Source organism: Zonotrichia leucophrys, chromosome Z (genome assembly GCF_028769735.1).
Source record: "Zonotrichia leucophrys gambelii isolate GWCS_2022_RI chromosome Z, RI_Zleu_2.0, whole genome shotgun sequence".
Lineage (NCBI taxonomy): Eukaryota > Metazoa > Chordata > Aves > Passeriformes > Passerellidae > Zonotrichia > Zonotrichia leucophrys.
The window spans coordinates 32,595,053-32,620,292 of NC_088200.1; the positions used below are offsets into that span (position 1 = coordinate 32,595,053).

A 25,240-nucleotide genomic window follows, 5' to 3' on the forward strand; every position below is an offset into this window, starting at 1 on the left:
TCACTAAATCTGAAGTCCCAAAGAGAACTTTTTAAAACCTGCAACATTATAAAAGCAGGCATAAAACAGTGTTCCTTTAGCAACAAATGAAAGGGCAGGAGATGGAGGGTGGAGAGTGAGAGAGAGAAATAATTATGTATGGTCTTATGTGGCTTGGGGACACATTTTGGTTATGGTTTTTGTTGGTTTTGTTTCATTGGAGTTTTTGTTTCTGTGGTTGGTTTGGTTTCATTTTGTTTCATTTCATTTTGTTGGATTTTGTTTTGATTTGGTTCAGTGTTTTTAAACTAAAAGAGATAAGACAGTTAAGCTGTCCTTAAAAATACACACCATTTGAACTCCATCACTCTTAGACCTCTGGCAGGAATAAGCTTAATGCATTCTGTTTGCTGTTGAGGTGTTCATACTGTAGATTTGAGAGAGACTGCTATAGTTAAAGACAGAAGACATCATCACCTGAGACAAAACAATGACACCTGCATCAACCAGAGAGGTATAGGAGGTATAGGAGGTGACCTTAGTACAATTCATTCTAGCTGTGTTTCAACTAGTTTTGAAAAAGCCATTATCAAGTTTGGTATATGTGACTCTAGTACCTCTGACTGGAGTATTTTCTTTCTAGTTGTCCAAAAAAGACACTCCTTGACAGGCATTTCTTCTAGAAAACCTCTCAGTGAAGGTTACTTTCACTAAAATGCTAAAAAGTCACTAAACACTAAAAAGTCTTGTAATGCAGCTGAGGTTTGACTAATAGTAGTGAGTTGACCCTGGCTGAATGCCAGGTGCCTGCCCCTCTCTTCCTCAACTGGACAGGACAGAGAAAATGTCAGGAAAGGTTTGTGGGTTGAAATAGGGACAGGAAGAGACTGCTCATCAATTACAATCACGGGCAAAACAGATTTATATTGCAGAATTCAACTTGATTTTATTACCAATCAAATCAGAGTAGGAGTATGAAAAATAAAAAATAAATCTTAAAACAACTTTCCCCCATCCATCCTTTCTTCCCAGCCCCAAATTTACTCCTGAATGGAGAATGGGTGTTAGTCATTACACATCACTGCTGCTCCTTTTGCTTCACACTGTTCCCTTCTCCAGCATGGAGTCCCACCCACCCACTGTAGACAGTTCTCTACTAAATTCTTCAACATGAGGCCTTCCCATGGGCTGCAGTCCCTCATGAACTGCTCCAGTGTGGCTCCTGTCCTCCAGGAACAGCCAGCTCCTGCGTGGGTCCCGCATGGTGTCACAGGTCCTACCAGCATGGGCTCCTCTCTCCACAGGGTCTCAAGTCCTGCCAGGACCCTGCTCCAGCACAGGCCTCCCACAGGGTCACAGCCTTCCTTCAGGCATCCACCTGCCCCAACACAGTGCTCTCCATGGGCTGCAGGTGGATCTCTGCTCCTCCATGGCTGCAGGGGCACAGCTGCCTCACCATGGTCTGCACCAGGGGAATCTCAGCTCTGGTGCCTTCTCACTGACCTTGCTGTCTGCAGAATTGTTTATGACACATATTGTCTCTCATTTTTTCTGGCTGTTGTTGTACAGCAATTTTCCTACCCCCTTCCTAAAATGTGTCATCCCAGAAGCCCTACCACTGTCACTGGTGGGCCCACTGTCCTACCATTGTGACTCCATCCTGGAGTGTCTGTGGGACATGGAGGAAGCTTGTGGCAGCTTCTCACAAGTGACGTCCTTGTAGCCTGCCTGCTGCTAAAACCTGGCCATGCAAACCCAATGCACTGCTCAGACAGGAAGCTCACTGGTCACTGAAGAATGAGGTACAGAGAAGCACCTCCTGAAAGTACCACCAGATTACAAGTTTTACTCCAGCACTGAAAACCATCCTCCTCATACAGAAGGAGAGGTATTCATAATATTTTTCATTTTGCTGAAAAGAGACTTTGAAAAGTGCTAGAATTGCAGGCACACTTTAGCTGTATGAACTAATTTAGAACTAAATGTGTTCTTGAAAGTATTGCTGCTCTTCGTTTTGAAGACAATTTAGTCAATCGGACTACATGTTCTTATTATTTCTCACATTTTTTGTCGAATTGTCAAATTTAAAGTTATTACATCATCTATAAGTCAAGACAATTCCAACTTTTCCGAAACTGTTTTAGCTACCAATCTTATCTACCAGCTCCTTTCCTACAGCCCTCAATGGTTGTCTGTCATTAGTAAATTATTTTCTTACTCCAAGTTTTATGGGCAACTTTCTGTCCTAAGCCTAGTCCACTATCCTCATATTTTTACACTTCCTTTGTTAACCCATTTTTATTCTGCTTATTCTTTCTCATTCTGTTTTTCACTTTCAAAATCTCAGCCAATTCCTCCACAAAACTGCAACAGTGAATGGTAAAATACCTTTCTTTTCCTGATACACCTCTTCCAGTGGAATCTGGAATTCCTTACCAGTTTAACTAAGTATGCTTTACAGCATGCACAGGACAAGCTAGACATTTTAGAATGTACCCAAATATAAAAGCATAGAGCAGAAGGCCACCTAAGCCACCTTCCTAAGATTTCCTCTCTTCACCAACAGAAAAAGTCAAACTTTGACAATTTAGGGGATACACACTCAATTCTCACTCCTGGTACAAGCAGTTACTGTTTGTGATTTTTGTTTACCAGACATCTTAAGCATCTTTGGTGTGAAATATATGATAGTAGGAAAGCAGACATTCTGTATGTCAAACACCAAAATTCAGTTTTCTAGAGAAATTGTTCTGAAGTCTAAAGGGCCAACTTTGAATTTTATCTAATTCACAGAATTACTAAGAGTAATACAAGGCTGTTCTCTGAATCATGGCTAGGGAGAAACAATCAAAAAATCCATTGTTTATGCCCTCAAGAAAGAAACTATCACTGTGTACCACCATCTTCAATAAAAACAGCTGGTTATAAGCCTGAACTGCTCACACAGCTGAACAGTACATAACTGGGTTATATACATAAGAACACTACAAGTGGCAAGGAAGGGAAGCCAAACAAATTTTTTTTTAAAAACTGTAACTATTTAACAGAAAGCATGACTGACTATTACAATCAGACTACCAGCTCCTTTAAGGTTTCAAGAAGTACTTCCCTAGTATTCTTCAATCAAATTGAACTAATTTGAATCAATACAAGGTTAAAAGAGTTAAATTTAACACACTATGATATACAGGAATTCAGACTGAAGATCTAATGCCTTCTCTTCAGGGTATTCAATAAAGTACTAACAACAAGTTGAGCCACTTCCTCAGGGAAGCTAATAAATCGAATTTTGGAGAAACTGTGGATAATCTATCCAAAAAACTGTATTATCATAATTGTTCTCTTTTAATCACTAAACATTTTGATCCTCAATTCAAAAGTTTTTTTAAAAACTTGGTATTCCATAGCAACTATATAATTAATAAAAACATGATCTTTCAAAGTGCAATTGTCCCAATCTGAGCTAATTAGGAAGATATCCAGAAAAGCATTTCTCCTTGAAAATTAAAAGACTGATAGTCTGATTATAATGTTCAGTCATACCTTCTATTAAATATTTATGGGGGGAGGGGGGCATTAATTTCTTTTTGCTTACTTTTTGTTCCTGACTACTTGTGCATTTTTTTATGTGTATATTCATCAATCATATGGATGAAGAGGTGAATGAAGGGCAGATGCCTGCTGAGCAAGTTCATTGAGGACACAGAGCTGGAAGCAGTGGGCAATACCCCAGAGGGCCGTGCAGTCCTTTAGAAGAACCTCGGCACACTGGAGAGAGGGACAAAGAAGATGGAGGGATGGACATCTGAAATTCAGCAAGGGCAAGTGCAGGGTCCTGCACATGGGGAGCAACAACCCCAGGCACCAGCACAGGCTGGGGCTGCCCTGCTGGGGAGCAGCTCTGTGGAGAAGGACCTGGGGGTCCTGGTGGACAAGAAGCTCTCCATGAGCCAGCAGTATGTCCTGGTGGCCAAGAAGGCCAATGGTAACCTGGGGGCATTGGGAAGAGCATTGCCAGCAGGTGGAGGGAGGTGATCCTGCCCCTGTACTCAACCCTGCTGAGGCCTCACCTGGAGTGCTGTGTCCAGTTCTGGGCTCCTCAGGACAGCAGAGACATGGAGCTCCTGGAGTGGGTCCAGTGGAGGGGTGTGAAGATAATTACAGGTCTGGAGCATCTCTCTTATGAAGAAAGGCTTAGAGGGAGCTGGGTCCCTTCAGCCTTTCTTCAGAGAAGAGATGACTCAGAGGGGATCTCATCAGCGCCTGTACGTATAGGAATGGGAGGTACCAAGCCAGGCTCTTCTCAGAGATGCTGAGTGATAGGACAGAAACTGATGCCCAGGAAGTTTCACCTGGACATGAGAAAGAGCTTCTTAATCATGCAGAGTGAGCACTGGAACAGATTACCCAGAGAGGTTGTGAAGCCTCCCTCATTGGAGATATTCAAGAACAATTTGGGTACCACCTGTGCCACGTGCTCTAGGATGACCCTGCTTGAGCAGGGAGATCGGATCAGATGACCCACTATGGTCCCTTCCATCCTGACCATTCTGTGATTCTGTGTAATAGAGCACTCTTTTGTTGTATGTTACGTAGTCAATGTAGATATGTCCTTAAAATGCTTCTATTTTTCACTTAACAATGAACTCAATTTCCTATTCTAAGTCTGAAAGGAGGTACAGCTAAAGAAAAATGTTTACAAGGCTCTCAGAATCAATTCTTTTACTCACACATGCAAATAATGTCTAGTAGGTACTGGAAACTAGGAGATTGAGAGGAAACAACAACTTTGACATTTGTAGAGGCATTCAGACACCATGTGGATAGAACAACAGGTGATGTGGCTATCACAAATCACAAATTCAAAGATCTTTTACAAAAAAAACTTGTATAAAAGCTAGAGGAATATTATTTCTGCATCTTATCAAATTAGTATTTGACATATCGTGCCATCTCAAGAATTAGCTGGAAACCTCAAAGAGCTGAGATTTCAGAATTTTAAAATACCTTATATAAAAGGAGCCAAAAGATATGAAACACAGAAAAAAACAATGATAAAAACATTCCTATGATCACAGAAAATATGCTATCATTATATGTTGCTGCATATATTAAATACTTTTGTGTGGGAATATTACGTACAAAACATATACAAGTATCTCAAATAAAGATGCCAAGTGGATGGTGCCAGACTCTTCCCAGTGGTGCCCAGGAACAGGACAAGGAGCCAAAAACTACAACACAAGAAGTTTCACTCAAGACAGTTCCTTCCAACCCTAGTAATTCTGTGATTCCATGAATATGTAGATGACTGAGATAGGAATTGGAATGAAAATACTTTATTGGAACATTGGGGGTTTTGTTATATATGTGACAAATTCATAGCAAGGTCACCTACACAGAACAAAATTTCATTTACAGGAATTTGAGACCTATTAATATTTAGTGATTGAAGGAGCTCTTTCTTCAAGAAGGAATGCAGGTGGAGAGGGGAGGGAAGGGTAGGAAGGAAGAGAAGTGGCAGGAGGGAGGGAGGGAGGGAGGAAGGCAAGAAGGAAGGCAGGAAGGCAGGAAGTGGTGGAAGGAAGTGGTGGAAGGAAGGAAGGAAGGAAGTGGCGGAAGGAAGGAAGGAAGTGGCGGAAGGAAGGAAGTGGCGGGAGGAAGTGGCGGGAGGAAGTGGCGGGAGGAAGTGGCGGAAGTGGCGGAAGTGGCGGAAGTGGCGGAAGTGGCGGAAGTGGCGGAAGGAAGGAAGGAAGGAAGGAAGGAAGGAAGGAAGGAAGGAAGGAAGGAAGGAAGGAAGGAAGGAAGGAAGGAAGGAAGGAAGGAAGGAAGGAAGGAAGGAAGGAAGGAAGGAAGGAAGGAAGGAAGGAAGGAAGGAAGGAAGGAAGGAAGGAAGGAAGTAATTGCTTTTGAATTCCAAAACTCATCTACACTACATGTGTATGGGCTTTTTCATACATAATATAAATGAGAGAGCATAGTTGCCTGGTCATTATCAAATATAATAGGTGGGCTAAAAATAACTGTTTTCTTCCAACTCCTTTTTTTGATCAGATTGCTAGCTTTCATTTCAGTCCACACTGGAACTTTCAACAGTTCCATCTGCTAATGGGTGGAAAAGCATGTCAACCATAACTCTGTATTGTTCAACCCATGTACATAAAAAAGAAAACCTCTTGGAAAAGAAGGTGCCCAGTCTTTTTAGAATCATCACATGGTACTATGAGTGCTGCCTTTTGACAGAAGGCCTGAAATATTTCCAGACCAAACACTACTCAGATTTTATCAGTGTCATAACAACATACTCTTTAAAACTATATGCTAATATTTTAAATATAACAAGTGATGCTGAGTTCTCTAAGCCTGTTTTATACAAATCATGCTTGAGTGAAAGAGGACTTAAAGCATATGAATATTGACAACAGAATCAATGTTTCAATTATAGTAGTTTGACTTATATTAAAGACAAAATAAAAATAGAAAAAAAAATCTAACTTTTAACATAAAGAAGGCAAAAAAAAGTAATGGGGGAGAAAATATTTTCAAAGCCAAATATTTAAAAATATGAAACAGAGTAGGAAGGTTGTGAGTCAAGTCTCAGAATGACAGATTTAACTGGAATCTGAAATCAAAAGGTATATAATGAGTCTTCAGTTCTAAATTTAAAGCCCCTGGTAATACATACTAAATAAAATGAAATGCTACTCATGAATAACATATACAGAAACATGGAACATCAGAATAGATGATGATGCAGGAGAAAAAATTATATTGATTATTAACTAATATTAAAAAGGTGGTAAATTAAAATGTATTCTTATTTTAAACTCACTCACTTGTGACCAATCTCATGTGCAATGGTAAAAGCTGAACCTAGGCCAATATCTTCATTAATGCTGCAGCTCCTTTCAGGCTCACACATTCCAGCCACAGAGGCCAAGCCTGAATAAACAGAAGGAGACACAAAGGGTCATGCCAAGGTGTTTCAGTCTTAAAAGCCCTAGTTATAAATGCCTGGATTCTTTTTAATAAGTTCTATGCACAGAAGGAGCAGTTGGCAAAAGGTTAACTTTCTAGTCATTTGCAAAATCACTGGGGGGAATTTCACTTTGCCGGCTAGACATTAATATTTTTTGAACTGCAGTCAGTGCTGGAAAATGTCTAGACTAGGGGTTAGATTTATAAATTTTACTTCTGGTAACTTGGGACCACCTAGTAACTTGAGCCAGGAGAGGGAATTCAAGAAAGCATTTCTATTTTAACATTCTTGTGCCTGAAGAAAGCAAAATGTATCCACATTATTTTTCTAAAGAAATCTGTTTAAGTTTAGTGGGTTCATAAAAACATAGAAGCAACTTTTTCAGCTATGAAAAACCTCACATGGTACATTAAAAAAATTAAAAAAACAAAACTGAATGCATCAGTGAAAAGAGAGGAGACATGTTAATAACAAGCAAGCATTTAAGCATGGAAGTCTTTTCCATTTATCACCCATTATCTTCTGGCATTAAAACCTTATTGTGTTACAAAGGCTTTTAAAAACTTTCTTCAGAGAGAGGACATCACTGGCACTTACTGACTATGGCTCTTTTGTATCTTACACATTTTGCAGCAACAGATTATTAGAGAACATACTGCAGTCATAATTTAGTGCCATTAGAGAAAGCTTTAAACATCAGGTTTATTTAACATATTTCACCTCTAGAATTTCTGATCTGAAAGAAGCAGCAAACCTTTCTTTAAGGAAGTTACCTGCTGAGTTAACTACATTACCAAAAAAAAAAAAAAAAAAACAAACAGAAAAAATAATACTTTATAAATAAACAAAGAAAGAAAATCCAAACAACCCCAAATATAAGAATTTTAAAAATTGAAAAAGCTTAACTTTGGTTGAGAGATGAGGGGAATGGAACAGGGAGTGGGGAAGAGAGAAAGCAAACTATTTATATGAGTAGGGACTTCAAATTATTCTATTTGGCCTAACAGTAAGGAAGTCATAATATGACATGTGCTCCCTGTTGTGTCCACATTAGCAATTAATTTGAAGACATAGGAATGGATCAGCACAGTGAAGCACAGAAGTTGGGGCTCTTCACATATCTTTGCATGCTGATTTGGCCATTCTGGACTAGCTGAATCCTGTAGGCAGAACATTACTACACATCTGACTCGAAACTTCCTGAAGGGAAAAATTATTGCAGGGGTATCATGAGAACACACCCCATGGGCAATCTCAGGTTTCCTGTAGGCACACGTAGAGCATTTGGAGGGTATGTCTTCTATGTTTTCTCCCAAACAAATCTAGTTGGGACACAGCAAAAGTCTGATAGCCAAATTGACATGGGCAAAAGCTGACAATGTGTGTCTGGAGAGTTTGCAGTGTAGAACATGAAAAAAATGCAATAATTATAGTTCACCCATGGTGTTCAAATTGAAGAATTCTGAAGACAACATGGCAATACATATATATACAACTATCATGCTCCCCTGCAAAGTCCACCATATTTGAATGATAAAGTCCTCTCCATCTTCATGTCTTATAACTGAGGACTTGATCCAGCAAATGAGAAGACCACAGTAAAATAACTCCCTACCATGCTTGCAGAAAGTGACAGAGATCAAGCTAAGAACTCAGTAACTCAGACTTTAAAAGGACTCGTCCTTCATTGGAGCCACAGATACACTGCACAGATGTCTGAGATCTTTTCTAAGGGGTTCCATGAAAAGTTCCCTGCCTCAGGTGTCTGAAATAGGATACAGATGTTTACGCCACATGAAATCTCTTACTTCTGTCTTTTCCTAGAATATCAATTATTCAGGTTTCTTTTGACCTTCTGAGACCGCTCTGTGGTTTTTTTCACAGACTCCTTTATATATATGATTAACTTTAGTTATTGGATGTCAGTACAACTTAAGCATATCAAATGCCTTGCAAAAGAGGACTACAGGGCCTAGTCTCTTCTCCAATTCAATGCCTATAATGCAGAAAAATTGTCATGGTTTAGTTGCCAAGACCCCTATAACAGTAAGTTGGAACTGATACCATATGTGACTCTTATTTTTAATTTGTTTTTAATTAAACTTCTTGTTCTATAAAATATTCGCCAAATCTATCCTCTGTTACACTGGATTCAAGTGAAGCAAAATTTGCCTTTATGTCAAAATCTGATAGGGTAAGAGTTAGTACATTAATGATATGTGTCAAGAATAAAAATATCAAATAGTTCATGCATGAATGTATTCTCTTTCAACCTTTCTTTTTTAACACTTGCAAAGCCACTTCTAAGACACCATCTCTTCAGTTTCATGACCTCCAATGTCAAATAAAATCAATTACATTTGGAAATTCATCATCATGATTTGCCTTTTACTAAAGCATGCTGTAGGTTTTGTTATGTTTATAGCAGGCAAAAATTCTGGTACCTTTCCCCATGTAAACTACACTCCTTTGCCAGAAGCATCGTACTGACTTGTGTGAAACTTAGAAAAAAATTAACATGGGTTAAGGCTATTGGTAATAGTGATATACAGGGAAAGACAATACAGGGAATAATACAGGGAAAGACAAAGCAAATACAATCATGAATTCTGAATGAGAAAAGTATTAATAATATGAAGTAGCTGAATTAGAATTTTGTCTTTAATCACCTTCAAGAAAGAGGCTTATGAAAGGATGCAAACTGAAAACAAAACCTAAACAAGTGTTATGTTAATCTTTGAATAATGTTCCCTTTATATGTTAGAGCCATTGGAGGCCACAACCTATACTAACTATCTGTAGTTATTTATTGTAGTAAATAACTACTGGTGACATATTTAGGAATGGAGAGAACAACAGCTCTCCATCCTTAATCTAAGGTTGATGTGCACTTCTCCATTGTCAAAGCACTGTTTTAAGTAATTTCAATGTTATTGTATTTTCTAGCACTGTACTTTTTTTTTCTAAGTCTGTGAAAGGAAAAACATGAAGCTGTACTTGCTGTGTACTGCACAGCAACAGTGTAAACCTCAGAGTCCATTCCTTTTGTAAGGTTTATGGGGTAGTTTTATAACCTTCCTGAGGATTTTTACTTCTGTTTTTTTTAACTAGATTATGGACACCAGTAAATGGAAGCAAACAGCAAGTTCTCTTCTGTAAGAAGTAAAATTGAGTCATCTGCTAGGCTTTATCAGTTTTACAGCTGTCAGTGATGAAATACACAGCACCAGCTCACACAATTCAAACTCCCAGCAATGCATCAAATCCAAAATCCACCTAGATTATTTTTATTTTTCATGTTTATAAAACTGCAAAACTTTGAAAGTACAAACTTAAAAAGATCAATCAGTCAATAAACCAATAGTTAAGTATAAAGCCAGGAAACAGCAAATATGAGCTGAAATTTCTCTTTATAATCTTACCCAGTGTTCCACAAGGCTTGTTTTTATAAGTGCAGATATCATATCTGTTAAGAAAAAAAAGTAGATAAAGTATGTCAGTGAATCAGGTTTGTAAGATACTTTGTACATTTATCACATATCTGTATCATAGTCCACGTTGTCAGACCGCAATCAGTTTAATTATGTGCAGCCAGCTGGTGTCGGCCTTTTCTACACTCTGGTGTAAACCACAAGCTGCAGTACACTCACAGCCGCTGGCCTCAGGCCAGTGGGACACCTGCCAGCAAGAAAAAAATGGTTAAAGTGGATCTTTGTAATCACCAGCTCCATAAAGCAGTCTACCATTCTCTTATGAAGTTACAGCAGCATGGCTACAGAACTGCTACTGATTCTTAAACCCTAAGTTTTACTTATCCAGCATAATTGGAAGCCTCCTATGGTCTCACACTTATCAACGAAACAATATTAAGTGTAAGTTGTACTACTTAGTCTTTGGTTCTATTTAAAAAACTGAACCCTTAATTATTATACCATTTTTTAAAAATATCTTATGAACTGTCATTATAGTGCCATTCTCATTACCCTTCCATAATTACAGTGTATCTTAAGAATACGTGCTAACAACCTAAAATGAAAACCAATGCTGCAAAAAGCTAAAATATTTCCTTAAAGGAAAAGTTCTGTCATTGTAGATACAATCTGTGAAACACAGAAGCTAATGAGTTTTTGTGGAGTTAATATGTAAATATGTGGAGCTAGCAATGAAATTAAAATGTTTTCTGTGGCATAGTTTTTAAAATAGCAGTGGTCATGCAGTCAATTCATTAATTATACCTTCATATTTTAAATATGCAATCCTATAATATGGATAGTGAAAAAAGTACACTCCCACAATGCTACTTATTTTCAAGGTTTTAAACTGACTTCCTTTATTTCTGAAGCGTACTATGCTTCAGAATAATTTCTACTCTTTAGAAAGCCAAATTAAAAAAAAAAAAGAAAAGATACCATCTTTATGCTTTAATTTTAAACCCAAATAGTTACTAATTTTGGGCCACCAGACAGTGTCTGTTAAAAATACCATAAGGACTGCTATCACATAGGAGTCTGATCACAAGATATATACCTTTCACTGCTAAAAGAGTTATGGTCTGTCTGCAAGCCAAATCCATGGACAAAATAACAAAGCTTAAAATTTGGAACAAATCCAGTAAACTCTCTATGCATGCAGACTGCTGTGACCACATGGAATTCCTTTGATTTTTAAAGGGTACTGAGTGTGGAGCAGTTTGTGGGATTAAGCTATAATTTTGAACTTAAATGTTCATGTGCATTAATTTCACCAAGGTGGTTCAAATGTGCACTGATTTCCTGTTTGCTGTCTGGAGGAGGGGAAGGTAACCAAATCAGCATTCTTATAGACAACATTCTTATAAAAAAGCATTCTTATTTCTCTTGAAACGTCCCTAAGTTCCAAGACGACACAGATTCAAGTAATAGAAGGATTTTTACTGAACATTTCCTGCCTTCTACATAATTAAGGAACCAAACTTATTCCTGTGCTCAGGAGAGTGTCTGAACCTAATCCTATTGAAGTTCAAGCAAAATCTGTTCCTCAGAGAAAGCAGATGGCTCAGTCTTGTTTAGTGAGAAAAACCCTAACTAAATTCTTTAGAACATAGTTGAGAACTGAATGGAAAAAAGCCTCTGAAATACACAGGTTTTCTGCTTTTTAATATCCAATGGCAGTAAGGAAAAACAATTGAAGACATACATCCTTAGATAAAATGGATGCTTGAGAATAAAGCCAATTCCACTCAACTCAAGTAAATTGTTGTCCCTGACTTCAGCAGAGCTCAAAACTTTCCTGATGTCTGAATCCTGTCCTACAGGAAAGAACCTGAAGTTACTCCTCACCTTAGGCTGAGTTTCACAAAGAACTGTGACAGGAGAGAATTATATAAATTAAGTCCCTTGCTTCTGTTATATTTTTGAAAAACAAAGACCACGGTATTCTTCAGTTTATGCTGGGAACTGTGTGTTCTTCATTGTGCATAACCTAGCATTTTTAAGAAAATGTGATGATAATGAAACTTCAATTAGATAATAAAACTATGGAAAAAATAACTTTATTTTCCAATACACCAATTATTTCTGCAAGAACATACCTGGGTAGTAACATGTTCTAAATATGCCATCACTAAATATTAAAATTTTATAGACAGTGATTAATTTCCTGTAAGGATCTTCATACACTCTCCTAACCCCCAGTTCACCAAGAACAAATTTTTTGAACTTTTGAAAAAGATTTCAGCCTAATGACTTACTTTATCTACATCATCTTCCAGCTCCATTTCTTCATCATATTACTTTCATATGAATGGTTGTGATTTGTCTGGAAGCTCTCAGCATTCTTATGAACCAAACTGCTTGCTTCCTCATTTGCTTCTCTATATGATTTAAAAACAGACTAACTTATATTTTTTTTTTTGTTTTGACACCACTTCTTCCAACTTTATTTTGAACCTTCAAGGAATGGTTGGGTTCCAAATGCAGAAGACTACAGATGTAACACTTGACAGCTAGTAATTTTAAGATAAGAAACCCCTGAAAATACAAATAATCAAGACTGCTCATGAGATTAGCTAGGTCTAGTTGCTATTGGAAATAAAAAAACAAAAAGGCAACCCACAAACAAACAAAATCAAACAAAAACTCACACTCAAAAAAGCAGCACAAAGATGCAGTTTAATCACCAGGAGCCTAGTAAATACTAAAGGAGCTAAAGAGACACAATAGGTAGAGTCTCAAGCAACAATTATCTCAACCAACTATTAAAGATTATGAAAACAGTCACAATTGTGACAACTGCAAAAATGTTGGTTCAATTCACTGACACATGGTGTAAAAGGGATGCCACGCAAAAGTTGAATGAAAGAACACAGTTACATAGGTAAATAACTTGGGATAAGATGGCAGCCAGACCATTTTGAGACAGCCAAGAAAAATCTGTGCCTAAGCCAAAAAGGAAGATAATATAACTCCTAATAAAGTGGGTGCAGTGCCCCTGAAATGTGACCACACTGGGGAAGTGGAATGGAAAAGAGGTAGGAGGAAAGATGGTTGATTACATGGCCATGCCTGCCCTGAAGAAATCAGAAGATGTTTCATGAGGCAGATGGCGAAGTGGTCTGGGACTGCTGGGCATTCCTGTGGGGCTGATGAAGAGCTGCACAGACAGACAGGAAATGCATGATGAATGTACAGCTGTCACTGACAACTCTGACTGACACATCAGCCAGAAGGAAACTGCACAGACAGACCTTTATCTGTTCAACAGGCTGGTCAAGGACTGGAGCAGCAGTACACTCCTGTCATGCCATGGATCAAACAGCAAGAGTTAGTGCACCATACAGGGAGACCTTAAAAAGAAAAAAACCTGGTCTTTTTTGGCAGGATATACAGGCACCATGCTAAAATATACTTGCTCACTGTATTAAAAAGTGAAAGGGATCACGCTGGACACTGAAATTCTACTATCTGCATTATCAAGCTGTTTTAAAACTCTATCACAATTTTTTAAGAAACTCCTTGTGCAGATTTGACTCATGAGAACAACTGATCTCAAAGAACGCCCACGAGAAGTTGTGGAGATGGTCATGATTCTTAACAGGCAAAACACAGAAAACTAATCCATTTTGGAGACACCAGCTTAGTAGTGTGTACACAAGATCTGTGCCAGTGGTACTCAGTGCAATAAAAAAGCCACTGATGTGTTTATTTAATGTATTAGTGCAGATGTAAGCTACAGACTATCTTTTCAAGAAGTCTCTCTTATCTGAGAGATACTCTAACCTGAAAGATACTCTAACCTGAAAAAAAGTCCATTTCCTTTGCAAATCTGACGACTGGCATGACACTGATTATTTGAGCAGGACACTTAAGTCAAACAGGTACGAAAGACAAATCCTCTGTGAATATTGTAAGCACTGCTCAAACTTGTCAGGTAAATTATCTGCAGTTACAGCCAATCTCAGGCACCTTAGGGGAATACAGCCATTTGTCTCCTGCAGAGAAAGGAGAGAAGATTCTTCCTGATCCCTGCAAAGTGTCCATTTTCAGGCCTAATGCATGCAGTTGTGCAACTATGTACCTCACAGAGAGTTCCATGATTGCAAGTGTATTCCCACATAAAAAAATAAAATAAACTTCAAAAAAAGAGACATACTAATTCACAGATTTGATTATATGAAAGCATCACAATGATTCAATTGAACCTCCACCTACCCTTAGCATAAAAATGTAAATAATCTATTCTAGAAGCTAGAGAAGTTTAAAAATACTCCTTAAAAGCTATTCAGTCTCACATTAAGAATTATTTAGAGCATAATTTGAGAGCAACTGGATAACTGGGGTTTTCCAGTTATCTGCCCTTCCCTCCACAGCAGTCATTTGCGAGTCTTTGCAAAGGAAACCGGACAGCTCATACTGATGCCTCCCCTGATAGCAGTCCCCAGCTCTGTTGCTTAGGGTACTTCACAGACAAACATTGCATCTTATCATTTAATTGATTTTTCTTTTATTGTCATCAGCCCTTCGTTAAATCCTCTTTATTCTGAAAAAAAAAAAATTGTTTCAGTGTCTGTCTGGGGGATATGGTCATGCCTTCATCAGCAAAGCTGAGTCCCACTGATTCAGTAGAGCTTCTTCCCTTTGAAATCGCTATTTTTTTTTTTTTTAATGAGATTAATATATGGGATTTCTCAGAATTGTGCCATTACACTGGGGCCCTTCTGTCACCATCATGTGCACTCAAGGGACTTTCCAACTTTCTGAAGTGTGCATATTACAGTATCTAGTATTAGATACAATTTAAAGAATATCATTGATCAACAAGAGTAACTCACACAATGTCTTTGATTTAAGTACAGTAAATGAGTAAAGAATGAAAACTCTTATTAGAAGGGCAAACTGTTCAAAATCAGTATGAAACACCAGCTGTTTACTTACACATACATCAAACTACTCCAAAACTACTCTGAGAGCCACCAATAAGCATGAATAACATTTAAGATACATATTGACATAAATAACCAAGACTTTTGAAGGAATATTTCTTAATGGAAAATATTTTACGAGACCAAAATACAGTTACAGTGAATGAGGGAAAACCTACCAAGATGGATGGAATTCAAATGTAAAAAAAAAAAAAAGTAAGAATATTCAGGTTAGGCAAAACCAACAAATATGTATTGTTGGACATGTAGCTCTTTATAAATGTTTCAGATAGGTGAACACATACTTCATATATATAATACTAGACACTTTGCCAGTTAATCTGCTTGAAAGGGTTGTCAGAAAATGAAATTAAATGAAATAAAGATAACTGATTCTCTCCCAACTAAAAGTAAACAGAGCCAAATACTACCAATTATTAATGTTTCATTTTTAGGGAATATTTCCAAATGTTATCTCTGAAAGCAAGGTTCTATTTTTTACTTTTAAACCAAATTATACTTTTTGATACTCACTTTTTAATTATTATAGGTTTTAAGAACAAGCTCTTTAAATAAGGACTATCCTTCTCACACATTCATGCTCAACAATAAACCTAACAAGTTTATCAGGCTGCATATATTTTACTTTTTATTCTTCACGCTCTGCAACATGATTTATCTATGCACCCAATCACAGTTGTCCCATTTTTGAACAAAGGTAAAAGACTAGGCAAAAAGGTACCTCTTACAAAAAATTAAATTAACCTGGTTCCAACACCTATGACTATAAACTGAACAGATCAGACTGAATCAGACTGAATCTCAGATTTCTCTTGAATGGATCAAAACCTTCAGACTATCTGACAACTCCAACACGTATTTCTGAAGCATGCAAGATCTAAAAAAAGAAAAAAAGCAGTGACTGTCATATACTTTCACCTTTTTTGGTTTTTTGGCATGGCTAGGCTATATTAAAAAAGTGGTCATTTTGCAAGTGCAGAAAATGTCACTAATGCTAGAGAACTGGATGTTACTAATACTAGAGAACTGCAATGGAATTAAGAAGTCCTAAGAGAATTTGGTCATTCATTAGATTTCCACAGGTTACCAATAGTAATACTCTCTACTACACAGAGAGTTTTTATGTCTTTTTAAAGGTTTACTTCAGCACACCCTTTGCCTTACAGAAAGTGGTACACCACAACAGCATTCTGCCCTAAAATAAAGAACATGTCTTATTTGGTTCCTTCCTCAAAAACCTCAAACCAAAAAGAGCTATTTAAACCAAGGAAGGAAAAGAATAACATACATGTTACACATCACTCATCAAAAATAGCTTTTTCTATTATTAGTTTTCCATGTCTTTAATGCTGCCATAGACAACCAAAGTCTGTCTCTATTGGACTTTATTCTGATACTTAGCTTGGGTGGATAAATTCTGAGTTACAGCCAGAAAAACTATTGCTGTCATAAGTTCTAGTTCTCCTGATTTATGTAAATCTTTTAAATAATTGCACTGTAAATGAAACACTTCCATACTACTTTTTCTAAACAGCAAACTGCAAATGCAGTCAAAAATGCAAAAATAAACACAGCTGTGGAAAAAAAAATTGAGCTGCCATTTGTATTCATCAGTTTCGGCAATATAATAATAGAATAGCAGTTGCAAGTTTATCACAATCAGTAGTATTATTAGTGCCCTTAGGACACTCAGAATAACTCCTGATCCACATAAAAATACTATGAAAGTGCATCAGAAATATAGAGCCACCTACCTGTGTGACAATGCTGATTTCAATAATATTCAGGGGTAACATAGAGATTCGGCATTTGCAGTATCGCCAGAGTGTAGGAAATACTTGATGATTTGTTGCATTCTGAACCTGAGAAGCATTTTAAACTTTTATTGCATTCTCAGTATTGAGCCAAAATTTAGATGGAGTTATACAGACGTAGCTAGCTCAAACGAAACTAGAGAATAAACTAGAAACTTCTACATATCTGCTCTAAGTACTTTGTTACTAATTTCTCTATCAGTACATTCAGGATAAGTCCAGCAACTAACACATAAAACTTTTTTTCAAAGGACATTGATACTGAACAGCTTAAGCAGCTTTTAGGGCAACAGTTTTTTTAGAGTGTGCTAATGTAACCAAGTCTGGGGAAAAGGAAAGCTAGCAAAACTAATTACATAAGTGTGGTTGGGGGCGTCCTGCCACACAGCAGAGAATAGGAAGCAACTAGTCTAGACCTCTGGCAGAAGGGAAACACAGCTAACAGCTATGATTACTAACCAAGTTTTAGCTCTGTTGTATGGAAATAAATTAGGTAAGTTAGAGCAATAACATATTGCACATATATTTCTAGGTTCTTCTATTATTTCTGTGATTTTAATGTGGGTATGCCTTTTTCCTAAATTTCTGAATATTGTAAACAATTAGTTTACAATCTCTAAGAAGACCACATATCTTTACACACAAAATGTTCACTTTATTTACCCTTACTCACATTGCATATGGCATAAAAGGCTAAGCCTTGGCTGTAGAGTATCAGTTCATTAGGATGACAGACCACACCTGGTACAGAAGAACCTAAGAATTGCAACATGGGCCAGACCACAGATTCCACTATCCAATACCTTGCCTTCACAACGAACTAAGAGAAGGCCCAAGAAAGAATAACACCACTGCAAGCATAAAACGTCAATTATACCAGTACTCTCCCAACTATTTTTGGCCCAGACATTTTGAGACAGATGTGCTTCTGTGTATTTAGTACTTTCAATGGATTTTTCTTCTGTGAACATGCCTAGCCAACCTTTCAACCTATACATATGTCCAGCTTCCATAAAGTGACTTGCCAAGAAGTTTCAACATTAGCTAAACCTTGCATTAAGAAGGGCTGCCTCTCTTCTCCTGGTTTTGAGTCTTTCTTCTATATTTTCTGGACAGCCTCAAGTTCTTGTGGTGAAAGATGCTATGAACGATTTTTTCCTCACTTGTGCCCCCCACACAATCGTGTAACTGGTTAGATCATTGTAGTAATGTCCCAGATTTGCCTTTTCCAAAAGTTGACTTCTTCAAGTAAGAGTCCTCAATTTAGTCATTCCTTGTAAAGAAAGTCAGATTTTGCAGTCATGCTTGCTCCCCTTCTCCAACTGCCTGAAAACCTTTTGAGAGGAGCAGGCCAGAGTGATACAAACTATGCAAGAAGTAGGCATACCATGCCCAGTTTAACCAACTGCATAATAAGGTTCTTTATTCTTTTCCCAATAATCTTTAATAGATTTAATTTGCTGGATTAACAATGTACTACTACTTGACAAGTAGTCCAAATGTTCACAGGATAATAATAATATTATCTAATAATAGGAGCAGTGGTTGTGTTTTGCTACTTCTGGTTGATATTTGTACAAAATTTCTGATAAAAAGATTGAAACTCTTACATATACACTGTCACAACTTATTTTGCCTGAAAATAATGAGAACCCTGTGCTTGGATTCAGTTAAAGAATCACAAAATTATATTTACACAAAGAGCTAAATTTCAGTACCTGAATGCATTGATTAAAACCTTCTTCAGTCAATGCAATAATGTTTATTTGTGGATTTCTTCTAAAGGTCAAAAACAAAGACAGTTACTCCACCCAAATGATTTTTAACCTGGAGTAGAATCAAAATAATTTTTTGTCTCACAGCAATATATTTTACAAGTTTAGTGCTTTTTTCTATAAGTAGTGTTACAATAAGTTACAATAAGCTACAATAAAGGATTTCTTCTTTTCGAAAAATGTCAGCAAACAATTTGATCAGATTGCTTAAAGAACAATACAAAGACAATTGAGTGCTGGACAACTGAGTGGTAGTTTTCCAGATGACATGCAAAATACAGCTAACAAAGTCTGAAGGTAGTATATTCTGTGGTCTGCTTGTGCATGACAAAGAAAAGAAATACGCAGAATTAAATGGCAGCAGAGGCAAAGACTGCTCTAACAAAGAGGATCCATTTAAAAGAAATACACAAGTTTACAAGAAAAGAAATATGTTGGAGATCTTGTCTGAGTTTGTTAGAGCACACCAACCTGTCATGTTAAGACCAGAAGGAACTTAATTTGATTTTCTGTGTTTTTTAAAAGGGGCTGGCAAATGGAATACCTGCACTTCACATGGATCTTTGAAGTGTGTCTGTATGAAAAACTGAATCCATACAATTCAGAACTGCTTGCAAATCTTTCTTTAATCTTCTTTTCCATGTAATACAAGCCAGGAAGAAATATTAGCTCTATTGAAGACAAAAAAGTTTGTGTAGTATCTATTATCATTTATCATTATCATTTTCATTTCAGGAAAAATAACTTATTTTTTTAGAAATCATTTTAATGTCAACAGCAACTAACTGTTGTGAATGAAGGGCTGCATACCATGAGAACATTAACTGACTTTACAGCAGTCACTGCTCATAAACCACACCATTCTTATTGCATACAGGTTAGGATTAATCAACTGTATTTATCCAGGCTGTCTGCAGGCATCTGTCCTTGCTTCCTCTTACCTTAAAGAAAGTAAGAGTTAAGCTGGTGCAATTTATTTTATTACTCCTGACAAAAAGAAAAACAACCACAGAACTAGATAGGAAAGTAAATGGGCTTCAGAAACCATGAGCTATCCTATCCTGCAAAGGGACGCACGTGTCAGGGTGCTCTGTATATGAATTCTTCAACCTAAGCTATTAAATCAATATTAAAACTACATGTTTTGTCAAAAGGAACTTATCAGTGATTCCTTGGGTTTAACCCTTCCATAAATGATTCAAGCCTTCACTTTGTAAACTAGTCTTTCAAAGCTAACCTATCTTGAGGTGGGAAAATAAATTAATAAATTTCTCTTTATTACATTTATTAGGCCCACCAAGTGTTTAGCCACTTTTGTCTTTTGTGAAAACTTTTACAGTTGTATTTCCAAAATTAGTTTGGTTCCCCCTACAAATGTTATGAAAGAAAAGTTCCATTACTTTTTTTAATTGACAATCCACTCCTTCATATTAAAATTGACCTGAACTTCTGTTTTATTTTTTACCACATACTGCATATTACCATGAGACTATTAAAATAATTATTCCCATGAGTTTTATAAAATTTTACATGCTGAACAGAAATTTTGGCTGGCTCCAAGGAGAACCTTTATTCCCATGCAGGCAGTCAAGCACTAAAGTGGTCTGTCCAAAAAGGTTTTGCAAGATTTGACTAGGTAAACCCTTGTGAAACCTAGTTTGATCTCATAGCTCACTCTGCTCAGAGGATAACATTGGACTGAAGACCTCCAGAGGTTCCTTTCAGACTGAATCCAATAGATTCTAAGTAAGAGTTACCTAAAAATCTTCATATCATTTAATTAATAATTATGAAAAAACAAATATTACATTTCAACACAACTCTTCACAATATTCATTGGAAAGTAAATTACATGTAAATTACATTATTCAAAACAGAAGCATCATTAAACCATAGTTATTGTAGTATAGGATAGTACAATATAGTATTAATATATTAATAATAGATATAATTTTTTCAGCAGTACAGAAAACTGGGGGAAGAGGTTCCCTCTCCCTTCCACTCTGAGTTGGAATAATACTATATCTTCCTAACAACCACACATGAAAGCTCTTGAACTTCAATCCCCAATTAGTTGACTGCGAAGTTTTAATCACCTGACATTGTTCTGTAAAGCACATTCTCTTCTGCAATGCCAACACAATCACCCAAAACACTAACTGCAAGAAATCCAGGAAGTTGAAGCTGAAAGAAAAATAAGCTCGCCTTATTTCTTTTTGCCTCATTAAATTTTAGAAATTAATGCAGCTAAACCATTATAAATAATGCCAGGTAAATACCATAAGATCTACAAACAAGGTCACATCCAAGAAAATATTTCTTTCAATTGTGGCTGAAGAAATGGGGAGAATTTCACTGTATTAAGGTCACAAAATTATTATTTTTTAATTATTAGTTTCATTTATGTAAAGTTATTGAACTAAAACACTTAAATTCTCTCAGATTTATAGAAAAGGAAGGCTCTATTTAGAAGTTAAATAAAGTAAGGACGATTTAAAAGAGGTTGGATAGCAGTAGGAACTACCACTATTTGATTTTCTTTTTAATATATTAACTGTAATTTCTGCTTTATAAAGTAGTCTGGTTCTCATTTGTTCAGCTTAAGTTATTTTAATGTTTCTATTATTGTCAGGCATAGCTTTATTCAACAAATACAAGTCATTTACAAATGTAAATACTTTAATCAAATTCCCACTTTTGCCTGGAATCCTGTAAAAAAACATGTGGTGTTCCTCAGAACTGTGTTGGGGCCAGTCCTGTTTAACATCTTCATCAATTATGTGTATAAACCTCTGCAAATTCACAGGTGACACCAAGCTGGGTGGGAGTGCTGATCTGCTGGAGGGCAGGGAGGCTCTGCAGAGGGATCTGGGCAGGCTGCATCATGGCTGAGGCCAATGGTGTGAGGTCAAGTAAGGCAAAATGCCAAGTTTTACTCTTGGGTTACACCAACCCCAGGCAGCTCCACAGGCTGGGGCAGAGTGGCTGGAAAGGAGCTGGGGGTGCTGGTGACAGCAGCTGAACATGAGCCAGGCTGTGCCCAGGGGGCCAAGAAGGCCAATGGCATCCTGGCCTGGATCAGCAATGCTGTGGCCAGCAGGGCCAGGGCAGGGATTGTCGCCCTGTGCTGGGCCCTGCTGAGGCCGCACCTCCAGTGCTGTGCCCAGGGCTGGGCCCTCACTGCAGGAAAGGCCCTGAGGGGCTGGAGAGAGTCCAGAGAAGGGCAATGGAGCTGGGGCAGGGTCTGGGGCACAAGTGCTGTGAGGAGCAGCTGAGGGAGCTGGGGGTGTCTAGCCCAGAAAAAAGGAGGCTCGGGGAGACCCTGTCACCCTTTACAACTGCCTGAAGGGAGGCTGTAGAAAGGTGAGAGTCAGCCTCTTCTTCCAGGCAACAAGTGACATGATGAAGGGAAATGGCCTTAAATTGTGCCAGGGGAGGTTTGGATTACATATTAGGAAACATTTTTTTACAGAAAGGGTTGTAAAGCATTGGAACTGGCTGCTCAAGGAAGTGGTGGAATCACCATCTCTGGAAATGTTCAAAACACATGTGAATATGACACTTGAAAATATGGTCTATTGGTGGTGATGCTGGGTTGACAGTTGGACTTGATAATCTTAAATGTCTTTTTGAACCTTAATGATTCTATTATTCTATGATTCTAACTTGTAAAAGCCTAAAGCAAAAAAATCTGAATTAAAATGTTATTTTTATTAGTTAAAAATTTTCATATAATTAAGAGTTCTGAATCTGTTTAAGTTCTTGAGCTACTTATGAGAATATGCAAGAAAAGAATTTCCTTCCAGTAATGAGGGGAGAGATGGTAATTTCAGCAGTGCACAGACTATAAAGAAGACCCACACGTTTCAGTGAAGTTACTACCTCTAGCACTGCATCATACTACTTAGAATGCCATTTTTAGGAAAGGACACACACAGGAACAAAGTTTTTTGGATTGCCAAACAATCTGCTTAACTGACTCAAGACATAACCAAAAATAGAATTGCGAAACATCACAATTCTCCTGACCAAGTGCATCTCATACTATTGCTATTGTTTTATGCTTGTTTTTTTTAACCACTAAATAATTAGCAATCATAACCAAAATGTGACTAAAATGGAAGAGCTTCAAAACCACTCTTGGTCAAAGACCCATAAACGCTTCCATGGCCTAATATACTGCATTTCACATATCTGAAAATTTCCTTGGTTTTTGAAGTACAATTTCTTGTTCTTAACTGATTTCAAACACATTGTTCACAATTGCATAACATATCACTCTGCTTTGGCAGGTGGTTGAAAGAGCTCATAGGGTAGAAATTTCTTCTGAAAGAATCTGGACAATGAGCATTTGTCAGCATTACTTATGACCTTGCAATTTCTAAGCAGGACTAACTGTCCTAAAATAACAATATAAGCAAATACCTTTCATTACAGCTAAATTAATGTGCAAGCTAAGGAACTGCCTGTACCTCTTCCTGCCTATTTATCCAATAACTTAGCACTCCCTTTTTCAAGCTGCTGAGAGTAATAAATGAGAGATTTACATGGGTCTGGCTGAAGTAGTGAGAAGGCAATCCAAATGCAACCTCAGTGCTATCCAAAGAGCCATCTTAAAAGGTCTAAAAAAGAATCAAATACATTTGGAAGCTGAATCTTATCAGCTCCCAAAAACACAAGTTCTACAGTTTTCAGAACACAACCTGAACAAAATGTTCAGAAATAACAAAAATATTAACTTTAATAATTTACACCTGATGTCCTAACATAATGTTACAAATACCTACAGCAGCAATTTGATTCAAACAGCAGTATTGGATAGTCATTCATTCTGTAACTCACTACAAAGCTAATTTTAAAACAAGGTTTTGTTACCTGCCATATGTAAAAGAAAAAATGAATTTTGGCAGTTTCTATCCTTCCTGCCCTGACCTTAAGGCATCTTGTCCTCCAAGATCATAACTGCATTAACTCTCAGCTTATTGACAGTGAAACAGTCATGGACTAAGCTAACTTCTATTATATTGTTGCTTATATGTCTAACTATTACACAGACTCAAATTTCTCTGGCATGAGCCTTACTCTATGCAGATCTAGGAGTCTTCCCAGAAAAGTCATGTTGGTCAACATGTACTTCAAACACCAAAACATGCAAAACTGTAAGTTATTTATGAACTATGTCTCAACTTCAGAAAGAATCCAAACAAAAACATGAAAAAATATTTTTGTTAAATGATCTGAATATTTTTCCTTCTCCATTAGACTGACCACGATTTGACACTCCAGTTAGTTTTATACCAAATCTAAAGCCATTACTAAGAGTTCCAAAATTTCATCACTTGTGAATGACTAACAAGTCTGGTTACACAAATTCCAGACTACCAAATAAAATCTCACTGCTAAGATATGCTACTGAATACATTTTAATTTTTTTAAAACAACAAAAGATCAGAAATTTTGTTGGTCTTCTGAAAAACACTTGAGGAGGTCAAGTGGGGGGAGGAGGCAGACAGCAGGGGTCAGAATTTAAAAAAAAAAAAAACAGGTAAAAATTAAAGAAGTATTTGACTTGAAACAATTTAATATTTCATGGGTTTTTTTTGTTTCTAGATATGTAAGTATTTTTAATGAAATCTCTTATTCCTAAGGACTTGCTTTTACAAGGGAAAAACATCTCTCCATTTATTCAAAGACTTGCTTTAGTACCTGTTATGAACAAGAACAGGTGTTTTCGCAGCATCCCTCCAAAACTGATACAAGACTCAAAGATCATTAATAGATTAATGCAGTTTAATTGCTAAAAATGATGTCAGTCCCTGTAGCAACTTCTGTAATATGGACACATTTCTTCTTCTACTTGGAGAAATACTAATTATGTTAATTACCTAAACAGAGAATTGTCCTGAATAACAACTATGTTCTGAGACATAATAAAAAGCTTTCAATTCCAAATTATAAAAGTTACAATGATTTCTCATTTAAAAAAAAAAGAAAAAAAAAATATATAGTGCACATGAGTAGAAACATCCTTTTTCTGCAGTACCCAGGACACAAGTGTACCTTGCCAGCAAACTGCAATACCACATGCCCAAAAACTCAGACTGCAGACTAATAGTAAACTGTCAAACTCTGAAAACTCACAAAGGTACTGATTCAAAATGATTGTGGACTTAAGCTGTGGGGACATATTCAGGATAGTCTGTTTGCCCAAGAAAGGCTTGGGCAGAAAAAACAAGTAATTAACTATTTCACGTCATGTGAAGATTTCTTTGGC

The 25,240-nt window shown here is 37.1% G+C and overlaps 1 protein-coding gene across 1 annotated transcript in view; it reads right to left on the reverse strand.

The window, feature by feature from the left end:
• ADAMTS6 (ADAM metallopeptidase with thrombospondin type 1 motif 6) overlaps positions 1–25,240 on the reverse strand; it is a gene marked incomplete at its 5' end in the record, with an annotated part of 134,084 nt that overhangs the window by 74,553 nt on the left and 34,291 nt on the right. Inside the window, 2 exons of the mRNA XM_064736453.1 lie at positions 6,816–6,921; positions 10,381–10,424. Of these exons, the coding sequence (XP_064592523.1) occupies positions 6,816–6,921; positions 10,381–10,424 (150 nt within the window). The remainder of the gene's footprint in view (positions 1–6,815; positions 6,922–10,380; positions 10,425–25,240) is intronic.